General features: G+C 41.1%; 3 protein-coding genes across 3 annotated transcripts in view; 1 reads left to right on the top strand and 2 right to left on the bottom strand.

The window, feature by feature from the left end:
- Window positions 1–95: 95 nt before the first annotated feature.
- LOC120901555 (uncharacterized protein KIAA2013 homolog) lies at window positions 96–2,400 on the bottom strand. The gene is made up of 2 exons (XM_040309588.1): window positions 2,149–2,400; window positions 96–2,076 (listed from the first exon to the last, which is right to left on the bottom strand). Exons 1-2 carry the CDS (start codon window positions 2,318–2,320, stop codon window positions 371–373), a joined length of 1,878 nt encoding a protein of 625 aa, XP_040165522.1. The 5' UTR covers window positions 2,321–2,400; the 3' UTR covers window positions 96–370.
- Window positions 2,401–6,506: 4,106 nt separating this feature from the next.
- Window positions 6,507–8,105, top strand: LOC120901447 (cytochrome b561 domain-containing protein 2-like). Its single transcript, XM_040309407.1, has 2 exons — window positions 6,507–7,035; window positions 7,132–8,105. Exons 1-2 carry the CDS (start codon window positions 6,835–6,837, stop codon window positions 7,639–7,641), a joined length of 711 nt encoding a protein of 236 aa, XP_040165341.1. The 5' UTR covers window positions 6,507–6,834; the 3' UTR covers window positions 7,642–8,105.
- A 998-nt stretch (window positions 8,106–9,103) lies between these two features.
- LOC120901723 (thrombospondin type-1 domain-containing protein 4) overlaps window positions 9,104–21,159 on the bottom strand; it is a 90,127-nt gene continuing 78,071 nt past the window's right edge. The window contains exons 8-12 of the mRNA XM_040309877.1: window positions 17,614–17,812; window positions 12,596–12,907; window positions 11,500–12,455; window positions 11,245–11,421; window positions 9,104–10,434 (exon numbers count right to left, since the gene is read on the bottom strand). Coding sequence (XP_040165811.1) covers window positions 10,033–10,434; window positions 11,245–11,421; window positions 11,500–12,455; window positions 12,596–12,907; window positions 17,614–17,812 — 2,046 coding nt within the window. The 3' untranslated portion in view covers window positions 9,104–10,032. The remainder of the gene's footprint in view (window positions 10,435–11,244; window positions 11,422–11,499; window positions 12,456–12,595; window positions 12,908–17,613; window positions 17,813–21,159) is intronic.

Raw genomic sequence — 21,159 nt, 5'->3', positions numbered from 1 at the left:
AAGCATTGTTGCCAAAAGTTTGACGTTTGACGAGGTTGGCAGAGGGCTGCCATTTGTTATGATTTTGAGCCCGATTTGAAAAGCACAATAATGTAGGGCTATATTCGCCTGGCTTTTTTTAATTTGGTAGCAGAACTAATTCATCCTGGTGCATTACAAAGCCTTTACAACAGCTCACTTTTTTTGTTCTGTATTATTGCGAATAATATTGCAAATCGTTTGATTTTATATGCTAAATCAGTGTGCAGCTCTGTGCCGCGCATAACGCTAACACACAGCGCTACGTGAATACTTTTAATTTTGAAGACAATTTTAACTGGGAATTTTTTCGCGAGAAAAACTAAATATTTACAACAAAAAAATGAACCTCTTAAGGTTTGCTGTAGCGATATTTCATCTTGTCCGGCGGTTCACAGTACTCCTTCACGATGAGCTTGCAAAGAAACACGTGAAACACGATAATGATAACGCAAATCGAAACCCAAAACAGAGTCGGTAATCCACCCAGATGGTGGCCATGGCGATGCAGCGCAATCACGTGATGCTCGTGGGCTGGCGCTTCCACCACCTCCTTCACGTGGATCGCGTGCCGCAAATCTTCCATGTGCTTCTTGTCCGACGTTATGTACAGTATGGAGGTAACCGGCTCGGTAAGCTTCACGGGGAAAGTGCTTCTCGACTGGCGCAACTGCACCGGATCATCCAAGCAACCGGCATCACAGGCGTAGTAGTTTCGATCCGATCGATCTAGCGCTACGTACAGAACGGCCTTGTTATCATCCCTAACGGCAATCGAAATGTTTAGATGCGTCATGTTGCCGTAATTCAAGCGCCGGAAATCGTAATCACGGTGCAGATACTTCGGGTGAATGTTCAACTCCAGGTGCTGGTTGCTGAAACGGAATCCGCCGAAGCTGAGCACCATCGCCTGCACGAGGCCGCTGGCACCCGCCTTGATGAGATTGTGGCATCCTTGCTTTTCCAGCGTTAACATCCACGAGCCGACCACTGTATTTAGCTGCTCGAACGAAGTCATCGGCCGCCATAGATTTTCCGCCTGCAGTGTATGGTAGCTGTCGTAGCACCCTTCCGCGTAGGTAAGTGAGCGAGCTATCTCCTCCTTTCTGCCATTGGTTACTGACTGTTCAAATTCGTACGCTCTGGCCTGTGAGATGACGGCATACATCGTCGCATTGATGTTGTTACCGTTCAGCGTGTTCTCCGCCTTGGAGGTGCTGATGTGAAATCCCGTTTCCCACAGATTGCTCCAAACGCGAATGTGATCACGCTTGAAGTTGTGGTACGCATTGTGCTCACCGTGCTCCGCTGCCAGCAGTGCTCGATTCATCGCTTCGATAGCGTGCTTTTCGATCGTCTCCTTCTGTGCCGTGTATTTGTCACGTGGTATCGGCTCCGAGTAGTTGACCGTAAGCAGTAGCTCCAGCTTTGTGGTTCCCCGTTTCTTGAGCGTAATTACACGGGGCAGCTTGCGTGCCACGATGGACACGACGCGCACCTTTTTGTCGTCCGTGTTTCCCGCAATCGGTAGCATATCTACCATTCCCGTAATGACCTGATATTCCAGTATAGCGGAGCCATGCTGCAGCTTAACATTCTTCACAATTGCCGAGGGCCAGTCCGATATTCGCGGCACGATCAGCTCGATGTCCATCAGTTGGTTCTTGGTGTTTGTTAGCTGAATTTCCTGCACCAACACGGATGGCATAGTACGATGCGCGTAGTATTGATAAGATACATGATAACCGTCGGGAAAGCACTGAAATCGGTGCACAATGCCGGTCAGATATTCGACGACGGTCGCTTCCCTTTCCTGCTGACCGGCACTTGCTACACTAACAATGGGATGGAAATTAACGGGCTGCAACAGAGCACGGCCGAGAAAGATGTTTAAATGTGCATCGGTTTGCACTTCCAGCCCAAACCATCCATTGCCCACGTACGGAATTGCATCATGCTCGTGCGGATAAGCCGGCTGATGGCGAATGTTTACATTGTACTCGAGGTTCTGCAGATAGAACGGAGTCAACCGATCGTCCATGCAACGCATCGATTGATCTGAAAAAGCCGGAAGACGGTAATACATTATTGTTTAGCAAACATTTTGGATCGTTTTCCTATAGCGGGTACCTCGCGTTGGTTCCGTACTGCCAAACAACCATCGCAGAAACGATGGCCCTATGTACAGCAGAATAACGGCGAACACGAAGAGAAGCAAAAACAATTTACGGTAGGAAAGATTCCCATCGAACGTTCGCTTTAGACGCCGCGTCAAATCACTGGTATCGAATTTGTAGTTCATGTTAATAGCAGCATCTGTGGGGCGTGCTAAAAAACGGCAGCTGGCGAACCTACACTTCCGTAATATTTTTGTACATTGGAAAAGAGAAAAAAAAAGTGTTGTGACAACGTCAACGACGTTTTGTTTATGTTTGGCTTTCACTGACAGCTGCCGAATGCTGTCAGTTTTGTGGCACTTTCTGCCAGAACTGGTATAAGCTTGAAATAACCGTTGCATCCAGCATGCTAGTACAGTCCATTGCTGACTTTGGCTGATCAGTGCAAAAATTGAAACTATTTCAAGAAGTTATCTATTGCTAATATTCACATTATCTTTGATAAATCTTAATTTACGATGTATACGTTAAAAAGTGCTGACTTCTGATGGGTTAACATTTTGCACGATAATGTTGATCCTCGGCGTTGCGATACGCCCCCCGGTTATTGTACGCATTCCATGGCTTGCTTTGCAAAAGCTTGAACGTCTTTCTACCAACGGCATGCAGTGCTCGGTCAGCTGTTGGTGGAAACAACATGAATCGTTTACTTATCGAAGAGGACAGCTCAAACCAGTTGAAGCCATGGTCGTATTTGAAAAAGCTCGTTTTAAAAGTTGTATTGAATGTTATTTATCCAATTTGCATTATTGTCCCTACTGTATCAATTGCTATGATCTGCTGGAGCAATGGATCGGGCAGTTTGCTTACCTGGCATCTTTTTCTAACGGGAATAGGCGTAAGTTCAAGGCGACCATGCCCTGTGTGAAGCTGTGATTAATAATTATCGATATCAGTTTCATCTAATCATGCCCACAGGAATCTCATCGCTGCGGGTACTACAACCGTTGCTGCCGTTTGCTTCTTGCACCCGTAAAACCATTCACTGGCTGCTGCAGTCTGTTGCAAGTACATGCGTCGTGACAGGTGTGGTGCTACAGTACATCAATCGAGAAATGAAACACAAACACAACCATTTCGCCACAGTGCATTCAATCGTGGGACTGTTATCGGTAGTGTTAGTCGTCGTCAGCCTGGTAAGCGGCGTGGTCGCTTTGTTGGGATGGCCAAAGCTGCGCCAATTTGTTAGACCCGCGTGGCTGTACCGCATCCATCGTACGGTTGGAGCGGCTGGATTTTCGACGGGTATGGTCGCTCTTGCGCTTGCATATGAGAAGCGTATTTTTAGGGAGCACTTTTTCCCAGAAACGCGATTTGCGCTTACGATAGCGTTAGGTGTAACAGTGCTGGTAAGTTTGTTAGGACTGTTTAAAAAAATAGCAAGTGTTTGGTCCAATGCGATACAAAGCGACGGTGTTTCTAATGATGTGTAATAAAGATGAGCAAAAAATGCACAGTCGTTTTTGAAACATAACTGATGTTCCATTTATTCGGAGTATATTGAGCTCATCGGGGTATGTTTTCTAGGAAAAAAGTGACTTATTTGTGGGCATATTGTAGGCTGTAATGGAATGTAAATGTTATGTGATCTCAGCGTTCAGAAACCATCAAATCTAAGTACTAGCCCGATAAATCGGGGCTGTGCATTTGCAAGATTTTGTCCTTTCGTATGAAATCAATCTTCAATGGGTTTGATAATCACTAAGCATGGAACAAAACAAAAATAAATAAAATGTTCGTCGTATATCACAGAAACATGTATAGGGTAAATGTACCTATAGTAGAGATAGTACGAATAGTGGTGGTATTGCATTAAATATGTACCACACGATAATTTTAGATTAATTAAGTTATTTATGATATTGTGAAATGTTTTCTGGTCATTTACAAAGCTTTTCAATGATAAATGGGAACATTCCGTTATACAGTGACAGAAAAAATATATTATTTTGTTAAATGTGTCACTATTTTTCCAACATTCTTAGGATTTCATAACGAAACTCATATGTTTGTTAACGCTGTAGATAACCACAAAACAATGCAATTTTTATTTTTTAAACATAAATTTGATGAAATGTCATTGATTTACTCAAATGCATTGACTTTGGACTATATTTTTGCGTATTTGAGTGTGTTTTATTATAGGTACACAAAACAGGCATGTTCCTAAAGTGGTTATAGATAAAAAAACAGTAAAAACATGACATTTTAGATTTCGGGATGTATGGGTATTTTAACATCTCGTAAAGTTTTCACAAAAATAAGCAACAGAAATTAGTTTCCTGTAAGTAATTTGTCAAAAAAGACCAGCATTCGCATTTCTAGCTGAGCGAAAATTCAACTTTGTATTAATTAGTTATAATTTTCATCACTCAAATTGATTATTTTTTTGCGATAAAATTATGTAAGAAATCAATATTATGGCAGTTATTTTAGCTTTTCATATGAAAACAGCTTAACAACTAAGTTCCATTTATACACAGTTTTTTAGGTATCTTTTTATTGTTGTGTTGTGTTTTATTGTAAAAATAGTTGTGATTGCAAATATAAAACATATTTCAATTGCTATGCGTTAAAATTTTCTTAAATTTACCTTCGTGGCATCTATTAAATCTATTAAAGCGCATCTGTGCCCCTACAAATTCTACCACTTTTTGTACATTTACCCTAGATGCATTTGTATTTTTTTTTTCAAATAAGTTTGTCAATTAAAATTTTGATGTTCAATGAAAAATTATTAATTTTTTAATATGTATGAGAGTCATTTGTAATATACATATTATTAAAATCAACATTTCATATAATTTGAGTTTGTCCCTACTTTAGCGTCTATGTTATGAGTATTAAGCTCATAGGCGCACCAGTTTCTATACCAAGGAATAGAGATCGATTTCCAACCGGTCCGAGTTTCCAAAGAAAGGACAAAATATCGTACTGTGATAAATTATAAAAAGAACAAGAAGCTTTATTAGGAACTGGCTCTAGTTATAGTGCTTAAAAACGAACGAGAATATCACTGTGTGGGCTGAACATATCACTAAAACACGGTTCAGAATCTTACAAAAACATGGGGCATTTAAGCTTCCATTAAGAAAGATATGATAAAATCAAACGTATTTCTAGTCAAAAAAAGAAAACATTTAAAAAGTTCCCAAAATAAGTGTTTGGGTTACAATTAGATTAAGAACCACATCAAAAGATCGTTATACATTAGGAACATCTACCCATTAACCCATCTATTAACATTTAATCCCGATCAAGCAGCGAGCGATAATTGTCAGTATTAGCTTATATTTTCTCACAAAACTTCCATATTTTCGTCTCAAAAAATATTTGTAGAGCTGTTTAGTACCTAACATATAGACTCTTGAACCTTAGAAATTGCACCAATCTAAGATTATAGTGTCGATTATCAGATTCAAACGGAAAAGTGTCAAACAAAACCACGTTACACAAACTGAAATGATATCGGTATTATACAAGCTTGTTAGAGATTTCTTTCGTTGACTCGAGACATTGCTACCAAATTGATCTGAAATGGATTTCTTTGTCAAAACAAACTGCAACGCGAAGCGCAGAAAGTATCGTACCAATTTATAATTATTTCTAAGTGTAGTATATTATTGTTCTTTAAATGTTTTTGGCAATGTCATGCAAAGTAGCGCTTGTATTATGATTCTCTAATATCTATGCAATTTGTTATTCGCATTCTTTTTCCCGTAAATAATTACAAAAAATTCCTTCTGAATGTAATTACATGCAATTTGTGTGGTTTAAATATATGTAATTAGTAGTTAAACCGTAAAACAAAATGCTTTCCGTAGCTTTAACCTGACGGAAAGCTGTTGGACAAAAAATGGTTTCCGTTTGAGTCAGGTAATTCAAATGACCTTCGTTCAGTTCGATACATCAAACCAGAGACAAATCGAGTGCTCTAACACGGATCATAATAGAAAATGAGCATATTTGATACTTTTTCTCAAGTAGTTGAGTCACATAATCGGCACTTATATGCAAAAATGTTCTCACGGCCCGCATGAACACAGTCAGATCCAGACTTTGCCGATCTCTGCCGTACACTAATGTAGGCTCTAAAATGTATTCACTTTTCGTAAAAATAATCTCTAGCGAGCTTCGGCACGAATGCTCCGATAAAGAATTGGCTTTATGATATGGCCAAATTCCTATTGGTTCCAATTTCGCCCTATAGATACACACAAACACAAACTCGTCGTAACTCGTCGGCTGCAGATAGAATGACGCGAGGGCGTATCGGTTCGGAAACCGGAGGCTTTAGTCGCTCACGTAGCATCTAGCACACGTTCTTCTGATAATAATCGTCCGTAACACCACCGACCAACACAGTGTTATAAATGAGTTTAGCGTGTGTCGGTGTTGATGGAACAGAGGCAAAACAATCGGACACTTGCCTGTGCCCTTGTTATCATCGATCTTTTGTCCGCGGTACAAAAGCACTGCTCGATGATCGTACCGGATTCATTTGAAAAGTGATGCGCGAAATAGAAACTATGTGATACTTGGGCTTAGGTTGTGCATATCCGATTGATTGGGCTCATTGATCGTGTGTCGGAAGTGTTGTAGGTTGTTTAATGACAAAATAGGCAAACAAGTGCTAAACATGTTTACCGCAAGCGATAAAGAACTTGTAGCGGACAAGAAGAAACCTGTAGAAAATGAGTGGTTCTGCATGATGGAAGGCATTTTCAACACGCTCAACCACACCATGATCGGGGTGGTCTGCATCTATACCAGCTGGTTGTGTTGGATAAATGGATTCGAGAAGCTGTACACCTGGCACGTGTTTCTCACACTGATCGGGGTAGGACGTTGAACGCGGGGATGAGTTTGAAAGGTGCATAATGTTCACTAATGTGCAATGTTGTATGTGTGTGTCATCCCCCTCTCAAACAAACAGTACCATCTACTAATGGCCGAAGGGATCGTGTTGCTGTACAGTGGCAACGGTTGGACGCAGAAGCTCACCCACTCACACAAGCGCACCGTCCACTGGCTGATCGAGGTGGTAGGTTGCAGTTGCTGTGTAGTAGGCATTGCGCTCGAGATTTACTTCCGCGAGTCGACCAACCGGCGACACTTTTCGTCGTCGCACAGTATCGTTGGGCTTGTATCGCTCGCATTCCTCGCCCTTACGCTGGTAAATGGGCTGATGGCATTGTTTGCGCCCGAGCTTCGACGACGCATTCGACCGATCTACTCCAAGCTGGGCCACTATCTAACCGGCACGGTGTGCTACGTGCTAGGCATGGTGGCGATCGTGCTGGCGTATGAGAAAAAAATCTACCGTCAGAACACTATCACCGAGGGCATAACGATGATGACCGTGTTCACGATAGCGGTTACCGTCCTCAGTATGGTGGGGGTGGTGAAAACAGTCTACAATCAAGTGAAAACACTCGCAAAATAAGCTGTCCTTTGGGATTTGTAAGTATGGTGGGATAGCTATGCGATAGTGTTTTAGAATTTACTATAGCGAAATTATTTTAATCAGATGTATAGCATGTCAGGCAATATAGAATAGATGCATTAAAAATATATTAAATGATCAAGATATAAAAAAAGAAATTACCATAAATTATACTTTTTAATCAACTAGTATTTAGACATCATCCAAAACGTCAGGTTCCTCAAGCCCATCTACCGAAAGAGGGTATTCATTCTCTAAAGTCTCACATAGTTTATGTAACAGAAAAAAAAATTGGTGAAAAAAAAACAGAATAAATTCATTTGGCCACAGAAAAACTAAAATAAATAAAAATATAAATAAAATATTTAAAACACATTATGAAATAGTGTGAAAATTATGCAAAGAGTTGTGATAAAAACTATATTTTGTAATTTGATGGTTACCATTGTGTGTGTGTGTATTATGACGTATTTTTAAATTAATTAAAAAACGTATTTCTTAAACATTTTATTTTTAAATAAAATATTTAAATATTTTTTTTAAGAACATTACCTTGGAACAGTTTCATTAGCAGTCACTGTTATAAGCCGATATATTCAAGTTCTATAATTTCATATGTACCTCAATACATATTACAATGAAATATTACTATTATTACTATTAATACTAAATATTAATAATATTAGCAAATATTACTTTGCTAGCTTTTAAAATTTTCTTCGATTTATTTAAAAAAATATTGAGTTTTAAAATTGAAGGCGAAGCATTTTTAAGTTTGAATAAATCGTTAAAATATTTAACGGGAGCAAGGGAGATTAAAATAATATTTACCATAGTAAAAACAAGTAGTTTGGGAAAGCGGAGACAATTGAAAGAGCCAAAATAAAAATGTGTAAATAACGCAATCTAACTATCAATTCGGTAGACTGCACATTTGTTTTTGTAGCAAGTAGTGAAATTGCTAATGTTCTATTTGATAAAATAATTTGTTGTTTAGCTTTATTTCACTTTAAAAAATAATCGATTACGTGATGATATAACAACGATATAATGCCGTCATACAGAGGTTCACACTTTATCTCAAGACAGCCGATCCAGTTACCGAATCGTTAACCTTTTTGTTCTTATATGAACGATTCGAGAATGGGGGCAACGGTCTTCAGATAAAGTGAGAAACCCTGCAATGCTACTAAACAAATCTTTAAAAAGTATCATCTAAAAAGAAGATAGTCGCTATAAAATAAAGTAAAATGGCTTGTGATAATCTCGTAGTGCAACCTACAAGTCGCACAACTTAACAACGTGTTCGTCGTGGGTTCAAGCCTTGTTGTGGTACTTATTCTTGTAAGTCCCAAAAGCCTGTATACGCGGATTGCATGATTGCTGCGTAGGTCGTCGTTACTATAAAAAGGAAGATGGTTTGTAGTACTTTCTTTCGTTTCATTGAAGACAGATAACAAACTCCAATGTTATCAAACCTTTATTGGAAAGAAGGGAGATCTATGTTATAGTTACAGTGAGTGAAAAGTTTTGCCCATCCGTCGCTTCTTTCTGTCGATCTGGTGTTGCGGCTGTACTGTGTATGTGTGTGTGTGTGTGTGTGTAGTTGTCGTTTTCCCCTGTTGTTTGATTAGTCGCAAATACTTACTAACAATAATGATGTTCTCTTTGATGTGTAACGATGTGAAGCTGTAGTTATTTCTCTTTGATAAATATCTAACTGCTACCGCATCATGCTTTTGCCATGAGCGAAATCAAACAGCCTCAACATGTTTCCTTCCTTCTTCCATTTTGCTTATGTTTAAAATCTAGACATGATTTTTGATAATTGATTCCTGGATAACTGTTTTAATTGGTTCATAACGGAAGAAAAATGAACACGTTCAAGATTTGGTTAATGTACCAAAGCTGGTACATGCCGCCGGTCGGATGTCTATTTTATGATAACACAAATAATGATGAGTGTCGTTAAGTATGTGTCCATCACTGTATGCAACTAATATTTTGATTTTGAGTTAATACTAACAATGACTTTACTGTTCGATTCTGAGTACTATCGATCCTGCACCAATAACGTTTGGGGTTGTTCTTGTAAGACTGTTGAAATGAAAAATACTGTCCAACGGTTTTGTTTCGTTTGGAGCTAACAATTGATGGAATTGGTGGAAATCTAGGAAATACCTACTGAATTACCCTCAGACAGGTAGTACCAACTAAACGAATACGAATGATAACTCTGCATTTCCCGTGGTACAACTTTTAATTAGTAATGAACGCAGTATGAGTGTGCGTGCAACGCCCCCAGAGTCTGCGCAGCCTCGTGTTTGTGTTGTGTGTTGTGTTGTTAATAATAGTGCTAGAAAAGTACTCAACCGGCCTCAACTCTGCCTCTCAATACAGCTCGTTCTGTCGCGTTCTGCACATCTGACAACACGCCTGGCTGTAGTATGCGTAGTTACACAGCTTCGCTTTTACCACTATCGTACAGTTGGGGAAGTCGTCGCGACAGTTTTCATCGTTTGACATCATGTCGGATCGTGCCTCGTAGTACGGATCGACCGATGAGGAGGAGGTGGGCAGGGTGGTCGTATAGGACGTTGTCGTTCTGGTTGTGGTTGAGGTGGCAGGAGGTGCGGTCGATACGGGGCAGGACTCTTCGTTGCACACCCGGTAGGATGTGGGTCGATCGGCGTAGCGACAACCACCAGATTCCTGCAGTAACTTGTCGCGCAGGTTGAACTCCAAACACTTAACCACGCGCCGTTGATTGCCTCCGCCGCATGGTTTAGTGCACTGTTGATAAAGCAGGCAGTTGGAATTGAATTTTACATTAGAATAGAAACAAATTCTTCAAAATTGGATATTATAAAGCGATGTAAAGCAACTAAATATTTAATATAAAGATAAGAATGTTGAGATTGAAAAAATAATAATAATCTCACTAAACTACAAGCAACATGTATCTTGTGAGTTATGGATGACTTCATCCCACCAAAAAACATGTCAATAATAGTCCAATTCTTCATCTTGTCACATTCAAATGATCAAAATATGTCAAAAATGTTATCAAAACTTGTCATACAATCTCTCATGATAAACATATTCTTAACCAAATATTTCTAAAACTGCACAGATACGCGATATCCGATAGTTTCTTTGATGCGTCCAATCAACTGCAAATTTGAATTTGGAGTGAAAAAGGGACAAAACTTTACTCGTTACATTGTAAACAATAATTAGTTACAAGTAACTGCTTGATGAAGTGAAATGAAATTAATGGTTAAGAGAATTTGGTTGAAATAAATAGTTTCCTGTAATCAGTAGCAAGCATCTGGTTGGAAAAATGGAATAGTAACTAGTAAACAGTAACTAGCACTAATAACAAATAACCAGTAACTAGCAATGGGTTATGAGCTATTTCCACTAACAAAATATTTTCGAAATGCATTTTAACATGAAAAATAATGATAACTGTTACTGGCAACATTAACCAGAATTCGTTGTAACTAGTTAGTGGGATTTCCGGACTGTAACTTATTATTATTACCAGTTACTATAACAATGAAAACTGGCAGAAAACAACAATCATTTTCATCGACATACCTCGGACCATTCGGAAAAGTGCCACCTCGGTTTACATTCTTCAAATGATTCAGTGTCGCATGGTTCGATCGATGACGGTCGCAGGACAGCGTCGCATTCACTTTCTGGCGCAAAATGATCATTGCGAATGCAAAGAACTGTTCGGGAGCGCGTCAGGTTGAAACAATCTCCGGAGCACTGTAAAGCAGAAGGAAATTAGCATGCGTCAGTGCTTGCGATCGGCAACAAACTATCTAGAAGCAGGGATGCATTTACCAGTGTCCATGGGCCCGCAAACCATTCGCCAAACTCGCATGCCCGATTGCTGGTACATTCGCGCGAAGTTTCCGGCATCATGCGCAGATCGCAACGTTCCGAGTTGATCGACGAGCTACGATCGCAGAAGATCGACCGTGTCTGCATCCCAATGCCGCAGGTTGTCGAACAGCGAGTGCTCCAGTTTGCCGTAAGCCAAACGCCAGTTTTCTTGGCCTCTGCTCGATAGTTGATGTGATTAATATCGGTTCGCTGACGGCTGTGCGGTACAGCGAAGCCTCCACCGTTCGTCAATGGGCCATTTTCTGCATCGTTCTGTGTGTGGCTGTGACCCGACTGCCCATTGTGGTGATCGTGATGCTGTTGATGCTGGTGTCCTCGATGACCGCGATGCTCGTGCTGATGTTGACTTTCGGTTGGTCTGTATCGTGGCTTCTCCGTTTTCGGCGGTGTGGGTTTCACCACGCGGGAACACTCGCAGCGTTCGGTACTCGGGGGCAACTCATCCATGCACGCACCGTTGTTAACCTGTATGACTATACCGGACAACAGCTCCTGGACGCACTTGACTTCGCGTGTGCGGAACACTTCCTCGTCGTACTTTTCCTCGCAATTGCACTGATCCCAGTCGCCGAGCTTCCAGTACGCGGGACACGGCTGAGTGTTGCATCGTAGCAAATTCTCATTCAACACTGGTTGCTGCAGATGGGCACAGCGTTTGGCCGAAAAAACGCGCGTAGGAGACTCTCGGACACACTTTATGATAGGCTGCTGGATACCTCCGCCACAGGACTTGCTGCACGCGCTGAACCCGATTACCTTCCAGAGATACTTGCGCTTACGCTGACCAACACGCCCCGTACCAGGGATGGTACCGGTGTTGTTGTTGTTGGGAGAGCTCATCACTCGCTGCTTTGGCACTCGCAGATTGGATTTTTCCGAGATTTCATTTCCCGCTGCAAAAAAAAAACGACAAAAAAAGGAGACACTGTTCGTTGAAAACTTGCATTGCCTTGGGGTGTTACAGATGACAGGATTTTGGAGTTTTTCTCCCCCCTTTTCTGTGAATGTATGCTGTTATTGAAGTTTAACCTACCTTCAGCGCTGGGAACTTCTTCGAGCGATGAAGGCTCCGTAGGGCTAACGCTGACGGGGAGGAGATACTCGTACTTGATGCCCGGGTTCGGTGACTGTGAAAGCAGAAACACCTGCACCGGTTCGTTCGTTGGTCCAAGTGCAGTCACCCATTCGGTAATGCCTTCCACGTGCCGGAAGCTGCTGTTTGACCCGTTGTTCAGCCCATCGACTCGACGATAATCGAACACGGTCCCGGCGGCGATGTAATGTCCACTGAGCGAGATCGTGTAGTCACCATTGATGAAAAACCGTTGATCGGCCGTTTTCAGCGCTGTCGGGTGGAGTTCGGAGAAACGAAAACGGAACAAAAGTTGGAAAATGTATTTTTTCTAAAGCTGGTGAACATGTTCAAAAAACATCAATTTCGGGTAAGGACATCTTGCTGCTTTTATTTTCAACGAAAATAAGTCGTGCATTGGTTGCCGAAAATACGGAACAAGCACTTAAAGTCACGATGAGTTATTACCAAATTAAGTTGTTCAACAACGCTTTTGGGCCGAGAACATTATATCAGTTGAGTAAGGTACTTGAGTATTTTACTATTTTATTTGACACAACCTAGAGTGTAAAAAAGACATACACACCAACTATCACAATCTATCTTTCCTTCTTTGGTAAATTAGGTGTTCTTCTGCGAGATGGAACAGAACCCATACAATTCATTTTTATAAACTGTTTGCGGTGTTAAATGCACCTAGACATACTTTTAACATTAAAGTGTTATATGTATAGGTAGCTGCTAATAAATGATGAAACTTTACGTGTGTACACGCTAACATTTGTTTGGTACTGGGCCAAGTACTTATAGGGTACACGTTTACACTACAATAAGTACTAGGCGCCTCCGTCGTTGGGATGAATGGCTGATGGAGTGAACTCGATGATGGTGTTTAATAATTATTAGGAACAGTTTTTAATTTAATCGTGTATCTATTCCATGTTATACTTTGATAGAAAGAGATAGAAAAGTGTTGTACGGAAAAATGAAAAAAATAATTAAATTAAAAATAATTTTTGATATAGAACTAGTGAACGAGTGTTGTTCCTTTAAATTTCGAAAAAAAAATTCAAACATAGAGGGGTTTTCCAAGTCAGTTTCGAATGTAAACATTGTTATTCACCGCATGCAAAATGTCGTTCCACATCGATTTGACATTTCATTTCCATCACAATAATTTTTAATTACTACAACATGATTTTCAACACGTCTATAAGACATACAACTTAACAACATGCTCGTTTTAGCATCATTAACTATTGATGCTACATTATTTTAAATTAAGAGAATTCTCACAATAAATTGAAAAAATACTCAGTTTTACAGGGTTTTCCAAGTCAGTTTCGAATGTAAGTATTGTTATTCATCGCATTCAAGATGTTTTTCAACAGCTGTCAAATGGTTTATTTGTTTCAAAATGAAATTTCAATTTTAACACATGATTTTCAACACATAACAAAGAACTGTCAAACTCAATCCAGCTTTAGTCGTGTTGAAAATCATGCTGTAGAAATTAAAAATTATTGTGATGGAAGTGAAATGTCAGATCGATGAGGAACAACATTTTGTATGCGGCGAATAATAATGCTTACATTCGAAACTGACTTGGAAAATCCTGTAAATGTTACCATGTGACCTATCGAGTCTTAAGGGTATTATAAAATTTAACAATAAAAAATGTGATTTTTTTATAATATTAATATCAATTTTGAAAATTTGACTGCTTTCATAATTTGTAATAAAAACACTGCAATCGTTGTTATTATACCAAATACGAATGATGGATTTGCCAGAGTGAAGCTCTAGAGTGATTGATTATGAATTTTCAATAGTTTGTTGATACACTTTATACCAATTTTTAAGGATAGCTGAGGACATTCAATGTTTTTATTCCATTCCCGAGGCAGCATAAACAAACGCAGCCCCGAAACATACGCGCTAAATAAACGCCACCCCATTTCAGGTCGGTCGGTGTGAAGGGAAATCACACAGCGCATCGCACGAATTAATGGATAATGGTTCAGTGCGACTTTTGAGATGAAAATGGAAGGTAAATTAAGGTGTGCAGTACGGACAGAGTTTCATCCTGATTTGGTTATGGTGCAGACATTTTTTGTGCCATAAGCCGCCGTATGGGAGTGACAGGCAGTGCGAGCAATGTTCTATTATCGTCGAACAGTGAGGTTTGGTGCAATGCGGCCACCACTGCATACTTCTTGGGTGCGGTGTCATTTTGTGCACTAGTGATCCATTTCGGTTTCAAACCAAGTATTAAAATCATTCCCAGCTATAGAGGGACGTTGTATTTGAATATACACGCGTGGAACGATTTTACGAACGAAGAGAAAGAAGTGGTTCCGTTCATGCTTTTAGCATGGGATGAATGCATGCCCCGTGTCTCGACGGCCATCATCAATCTCCGTTTATCTCAATTGCTATTTTCTGCATACGGCGCGCAGCGAACAAAGTGTTGCACCGATCCATTATTATTATTATTATTATAGCCGGTCGATTATTATTGGATTAATATGCGATTTATGTTAATTTTTGCTCGGGTGTAGTCTATAGTCGGTCAGCGAACCGATTGAAGGACAACAGTTTATGGATTATTGGGGTAGTCCATTGTTTGGTACTGGGAAGTCCTCATAATGTTTCAACATAGCACTTGAGTATGGAGTAGGGGCCGAAATGATAGGAGGTAAACTAAGCTTTTCATTTAATGGAATTCTCAATTTTATGATTTCTAGATGGAATTATCCATTCACATGGTGCATGTTTTGCGGACGAATTTTATTGACATTTCATGCAAAAATCATACTTCCTGTTGCTATAAATTTGACACTCCTGTTTGTTGGCAAAGTCAATATGATTTTTTTACATCCTTTAACAACTATAGTAAAGTATAGTAACTATAGAGCAACAAAAGGTGATCTTAATTTAGTCATCTCTCTTTGTTGACCAGTCGAAGGTCCTGAAGGGGCAGGAGTTAAAAGGCTATATGAGGTAGGTGAAATAGTTTTCTAAATGGGTCTATTAAAATCGATTGTGTCTGAGCACCGTATCGTTTTGTTAAAAAAATACATCGCCACGTCCCTTTTAGACACCATAATAGGATCCGGATAACATCGACTAGCAAGGAACCATGTATATTACGTCTCCAGGAATCCTCCAATTAATTTTATCGTCTGCCCAACGTAACAAGTTATGGTGTCTCGCCGGAAAGGCTCATAATTCGTAGGATTGGAGAATTCTTTAAACAAAATGGTCTTATTCGTTATCTATTGCATTTTCAGCAAAGCTAGATAAAAGAAATCTGATATGTATTCACTTAAATTCTTATAATTCTTATTAGGGAATTCATAAGCTGTGGCGAGCTAATGCTGTGATATTTCGTTCACCATGGGACAGTTTAATTCCGAATGCATAGCGTACAACATGCTGAATGTGTGTTGAATTTACTTACAGTAAAACTAATTTACCTAACCTTATCTATTGCGTGCAAACGTGCACAGAATGACACCATCCAGCCGGATCGTCCTTCAGCACGGTATGCGGTTACCATTCATGGAATGCATTCATCCGTCATAAGTAACACCGAAGAAGAATGAGAGAATGCTTGCATGGGAGCGGTGTGGGAGTGTGGACCAGGTAAAAACAAGATTCTTCAGAGCTGGTTTTATTTATTCACAAGCTTCCGCCCACCGAAAGACACCGACACACCGATGACGGCAAGTGCAGATGCATCGAACGTTGTTAAAATACATTCCAGACACAGCAAATGAAAAGCGCTGTTTGAAAACCTGTATGAACCGAACTTCAACATTTAAGTGACCTTCCCCTCGAAGGCTTGGCCAGGGAACGGGAAATGGACATGCACGGAGTGAAAGCACCGCATAATGTTGCAGAGAATGGTACTGTGAGTGGTGAAAAAAGTGTCGCATTAGTTACAAACGATGACAGCTCGAACGGGTGTGAACGGTAGCCCCGGTTAGGTTCAGTGCACATATGGAAATGGCAGCAAATCGGCACACCTGCAAATGGCACCGACACCCGGTCAGGAGCGTGTTGTGATGCGCCCCATTTGCCCCCCCCACACATGGGTCCCCTTCGCTGCTTTTCACGCTGTTTAATGGTTGAAATCAGCCAGTGTGCGTGTGAGCATAGTGTCAGCATAGTGTCTAACGGCTCATAAATCTACCTCATGAAGGGTCATTTCGGCTGACTACCAAGCAACCTCGCGACGGGATGTACTTAGACGTGGTAGCACTAGTGAGGTTAGTGAGAAAGTTCTATTCATTTTCCTCCGAAGTGGGAATGAAAATCGAAAGAAAGAAAGAAAACAGTTAACAAAAACAATCTGCCACACACGCACGCAGCTCGAGGCAAACGTGTCACGTTTACGTTCTTGTGGCCATTAGGAAATGCTGCAACGCAAGTGGCGCGAACGGTGTCCATTAAGTGGGAGTCGGATGCTTTCATCGTTTTTTTTCGTTTGTTTGTTTAGGAAACTCCTCACAACCCGCACTCGGCCGGTATTCGTATTGGCTGACCAAGGAATGTGATAAACTAAAAATAAACACATATTTAATACCCTCTTAAGTAAGCCAGACAGAGCAGAGCAGTGTAGATGAATAACGGGAGCCCTAAGTAGAAGGGAATTTTCCTTGGGGTCACCCGGAAAAACGATGGTGTGAAAGGAACACGACGGGTAGGCCATTTCAAGGCCGATTAAAGTGCATTAGCATAGCTGGTGCTTCAGTTTTTTGCTTTTATTTCTTCATTAGTAGAATGTGTTCTTCCAACCTGTGACCGCAGCGCTTTCCGCATTAGCATCGCTCTACAAATGCTGGCATTAATGTGAGTGTGTGTGTGTGTGAGCATTTTTACACTTCGAATGATGGTGTACTAATGATGGTACACCAACACCAACCATGATGGTGGGCAGATAAGGGGAACACGACGGGGTTCAGTTCACTTACCGAGATAGTTTTGGCTGTTCTGTAGCTCCGTTATCGTGATATTGGATGCACCGGCCGGAATGGTGGCCACGTGAACGTACCCATTGTTCGGGTTGGTCTTCGTGTAGATACCGGAAATGTGACGGCAAACGGTCGTTCCGCACCGGACGGCGCCATTGTTCATGAACGTGCCCGAAATAACGCCACTGTTGTGAACGGCCTGCGGAAGAAATAAATCAAACACATGTCATTTGCAGTGAAAATAGTAGTGGAAGGTTGTGAAATTTCCCAATTCCGGTTGAGATTTTGCTAAATTGAACAGTGCCCGGCTAGCGAGCGGGCGGAAGGTGCGCACACACAGTACAGTATGCGACACCTATAGTCAGCAGGTGGCAAATTGAAAATCGTGTTTTAAAAAGCCAGTTCAAGCTTGCATGTCCGCTTTGTCTGCTTCGGGTATAGCGGATAGGTGTAAAACATGTTTTTTCTTTAGAATTTGTGGTGAAGGCTGGATCGGATTTTGGTTGTGTAAAACACGACATCCTTAAATGAACCATTTTTCTAGGTGGAGAGCATACGAAAGCGCAGCTTCATTTTAGCTGGTGTGAATGAGTGACATACCGATGTGGCACACCTTTTGTATCAGGTTCAGGTTATCAGCTCAGGTGGAGTCAGGTTAAAAAAAGCAACATTTTATGAAAGGATGTGGCTTTTTTAAGAGGCTGTTCAGCTTCACTTTTTGTTAAGAAACTGAAGCATAGTTAAGATGTTCATTGCTTCAAGCACCCTGAGACACCTATGATTGAGCGCTGGAGAGTTCACGGCAAAGTATATGGGTTTGCCTTCAGTTTTTCTGTCTTTCGTCGAGCCACAAACCTACACTACAAATAACCGACACCTGATACACCTGAAATGCGTCCATGGTACGAGGAAACGGCACGTGGGAAAACGCGGAGGGTTAGAAACACTTTCTTTCATCCTTACAGAGCCTTAAGAAACGTTTGTTTGCTTTTAATTTTCTCCAACGATCCTATCACCGAAGCGCCGCGACTCGTGCCTTCTGCCGGACCCGTTTTCCACCCGGCAGTCGAGATAATTCAAGCAGGGCGATGCGGGCGTTTTCCCAACTCGTAGGTGTCAGTCAGTGATAGTTCCATTGCCTGGGATGACCTACCGGATTCATTAAAGTCTACAATAAGGGCCAGAGCCTGCCGGGGTGCCCTGAAGAACGAAAAGCCTGAAAGCATTTGCTTTACATTCGATTAATTTTCCTGCACAAATTGAACATTTACCAGTTACCGATTGGTATTGAAGATAGTGATCAATACGTGTTCCATATTAGATTTTACAGTTTGTATATTTTTAATTTGATGAGATATTTAAAAAAAAATCATACTAATTTCAAAACTATTCAAATGTTTATACAAGAGTATTATGTATTGTACTCGATTTAAACCTTGTATGGCTAACTAAATTCTTTACAAAGAGCTGTTAGAAAGTAATAGCATAGTATCTTTAACATAATCAACAGCAAGCGAGGATTCTCAATTGTTTTCTAAAGACAGTTCAAGTTGGTTTAAGAAAATCAAAGAACAATTATGAAACGATTCTTTGAAGGAGCCTCTACTTGTTAGCAAATTTAGTTGCACCCCAGTGGAAGTTAAGTTCAAAAATACGATTATCTTCAACTGCAACTAAGCTTAAAACAACAAACACACTAAACAGAAAAGCTACAACAAATATTTGCACACTCTACGATATTTAATTACGCTCCAGAAAACACAATTCACAAGGGGATTGGCAATTGGAAGAGGTTTGCCCTCTTGTCTCCCTTGGCCTCTTTCGAAATTATGACTGTCACACGGAAAACCAGGCAAGAAAATCACTTAATTATTCCGTTTTCACACCATGGTGTGCGGTAATCTAAGCGGAATAATTACGAATGAAATGCCTTATGATGAAATACACACAGCAGCACCACCGGCCAAATTCTATGGTCGGACAACAAAGAACAACCTGATTGCCTGTGTGCTCTTCCTGTGGTGCAAAAGCAGACCAGAGAGAGAGAGAGAGAGAGAGAGAGAGAGAGAGAGGGCCAGGCAATGGTTTGGTTTACCGCAGCTTAAAGTTTGGCGCGTTCCCTAGTATCATCATTCTCTCCCCTGGTAGCTTCCTACCCTTCCATTCGTGGCGGCCCTACTCGTAAGCATTTGGTCCCTGTTGCTGCCGAGAATATTTTTCACCGTTGGTTGAGTGAACTGAATAAAGAGAAATAATACTCCCGAGCCTGATATATCAACCAGCGTGGCAGCAAGCTCGGGCAAGTTGATATCCGCCTGGCCATCCACAAGTCGCCCGAGCCGCCTGCCAAGGAATCCTACCAAGGCTTTGTTGTTGTCCGAATCCGAAACCAGAAATCTTCTCGAAAACCCATTCCCGCAACACCCAACCCCGTGGCCCAGCCTGGTGGCACCGGTCAGCAGTACTTACCACCAGTAGTGCAACGGCAACGATCCGAAGTAATGAATTTTTAAAAAACATTTAAAACAGTTCCACTCGTTTTTCACTGAACACTGAAAGAAATTTGCCGCTGTGCCGTTCGTTCGTTCGTTCGTTGTGGTGGATGGAGCGCGTCTGCAGAAAGATGCGAGGATTTGTTGAGGGATTTTGCGTGCAAAGCCCCAGGATATTCCCAGTGTCGGCGAGGAAGAGTCGCGCCAACACGGAAATGGATTGTGTGGAGAAGGTTAATAAAGTATTCACGAAACTTTTCTTCCACCGCCTGTACGCCGGGGCTACCACTTTCTTTGGACGTCAAACCCCGATGGTAGCGGCGAGGTAGGTACACGAGTAGTTCCGCTGTGCAGCGACTGGTTGGAATGAGTTCACTAAGCATACGGTGCGACGATTGTTTTAAGGCTAAGAAAAGGTTAATTAATCACGGTGGGAGCTCGGTGCAGGTTAGCTTTATAAAACGGCTCTTGGACACTTGCGAAAGCACTTGCGGGGTGGAGCAGCTGGGTTTTTACAAATAGTGTTGTTGAATTTCATCATCATAGTTTGGAAGCTGTGCTGCTTCACAATCCTCACCATGGACAAGCTACTGTTGTTATCACTGTTATACGTTTTTTTAGTCGATGGGAGGTCCTTCCAAGACCAAATGTTAAATTAAAATCCAAGAACCACCACACTTGAGGGACCATTCCCTTTGCGAAATCTTGTGGATTTTACGTCATATTTTATTTAGAAGATCTCTCTTCGATTTTAAGAAACTAGTCATTAAAGCTTTCAGAAACCTTCAGTTTGCCATTCATACAATTCTTTACCATTCATACACAAAAAACGTGGACTTTCCATCTCTAATCAATCCAGCTCTAATCTATAAAGAATGGCTGAGGAGCTTAAATTTCGATTCACTTAATTGAAGGCAGTATATCGGCCTGACCATTTCAAGACCTCGACCTGCGGAGCTTCTATTAATCCCGAAAATAATCCGATTCCATACGGGCGACCGTACGCCGCCGTGTACTGTCAGGGGATATGAAAGGATTTCATTAGCGAAATGAT

This window comes from Anopheles arabiensis, chromosome 3 (assembly GCF_016920715.1).
Source record: "Anopheles arabiensis isolate DONGOLA chromosome 3, AaraD3, whole genome shotgun sequence".
Taxonomy (NCBI): domain Eukaryota; kingdom Metazoa; phylum Arthropoda; class Insecta; order Diptera; family Culicidae; genus Anopheles; species Anopheles arabiensis.
Note: the sequence above shows the minus strand (reverse complement) of the source record. Positions and strands in the feature narration are given on the sequence as shown.

Excerpts from the sequence above, each read along its gene's own strand:
- LOC120901555 (XM_040309588.1), bottom strand. The coding sequence starts at position 2,320 with ATGAACTACAAATTCGATACCAGTGATTTGACGCGGCGTCTAAAGCGA. Across the intron at positions 2,077-2,148 it reads CAGTACGGAACCAACGCGAG|ATCAATCGATGCGTTGCATG; the intron begins GTACCCGCTATA and ends CGGCTTTTTCAG.
- LOC120901447 (XM_040309407.1), top strand. The coding sequence starts at position 6,835 with ATGTTTACCGCAAGCGATAAAGAACTTGTAGCGGACAAGAAGAAACCT. Across the intron at positions 7,036-7,131 it reads TGTTTCTCACACTGATCGGG|TACCATCTACTAATGGCCGA; the intron begins GTAGGACGTTGA and ends TCAAACAAACAG.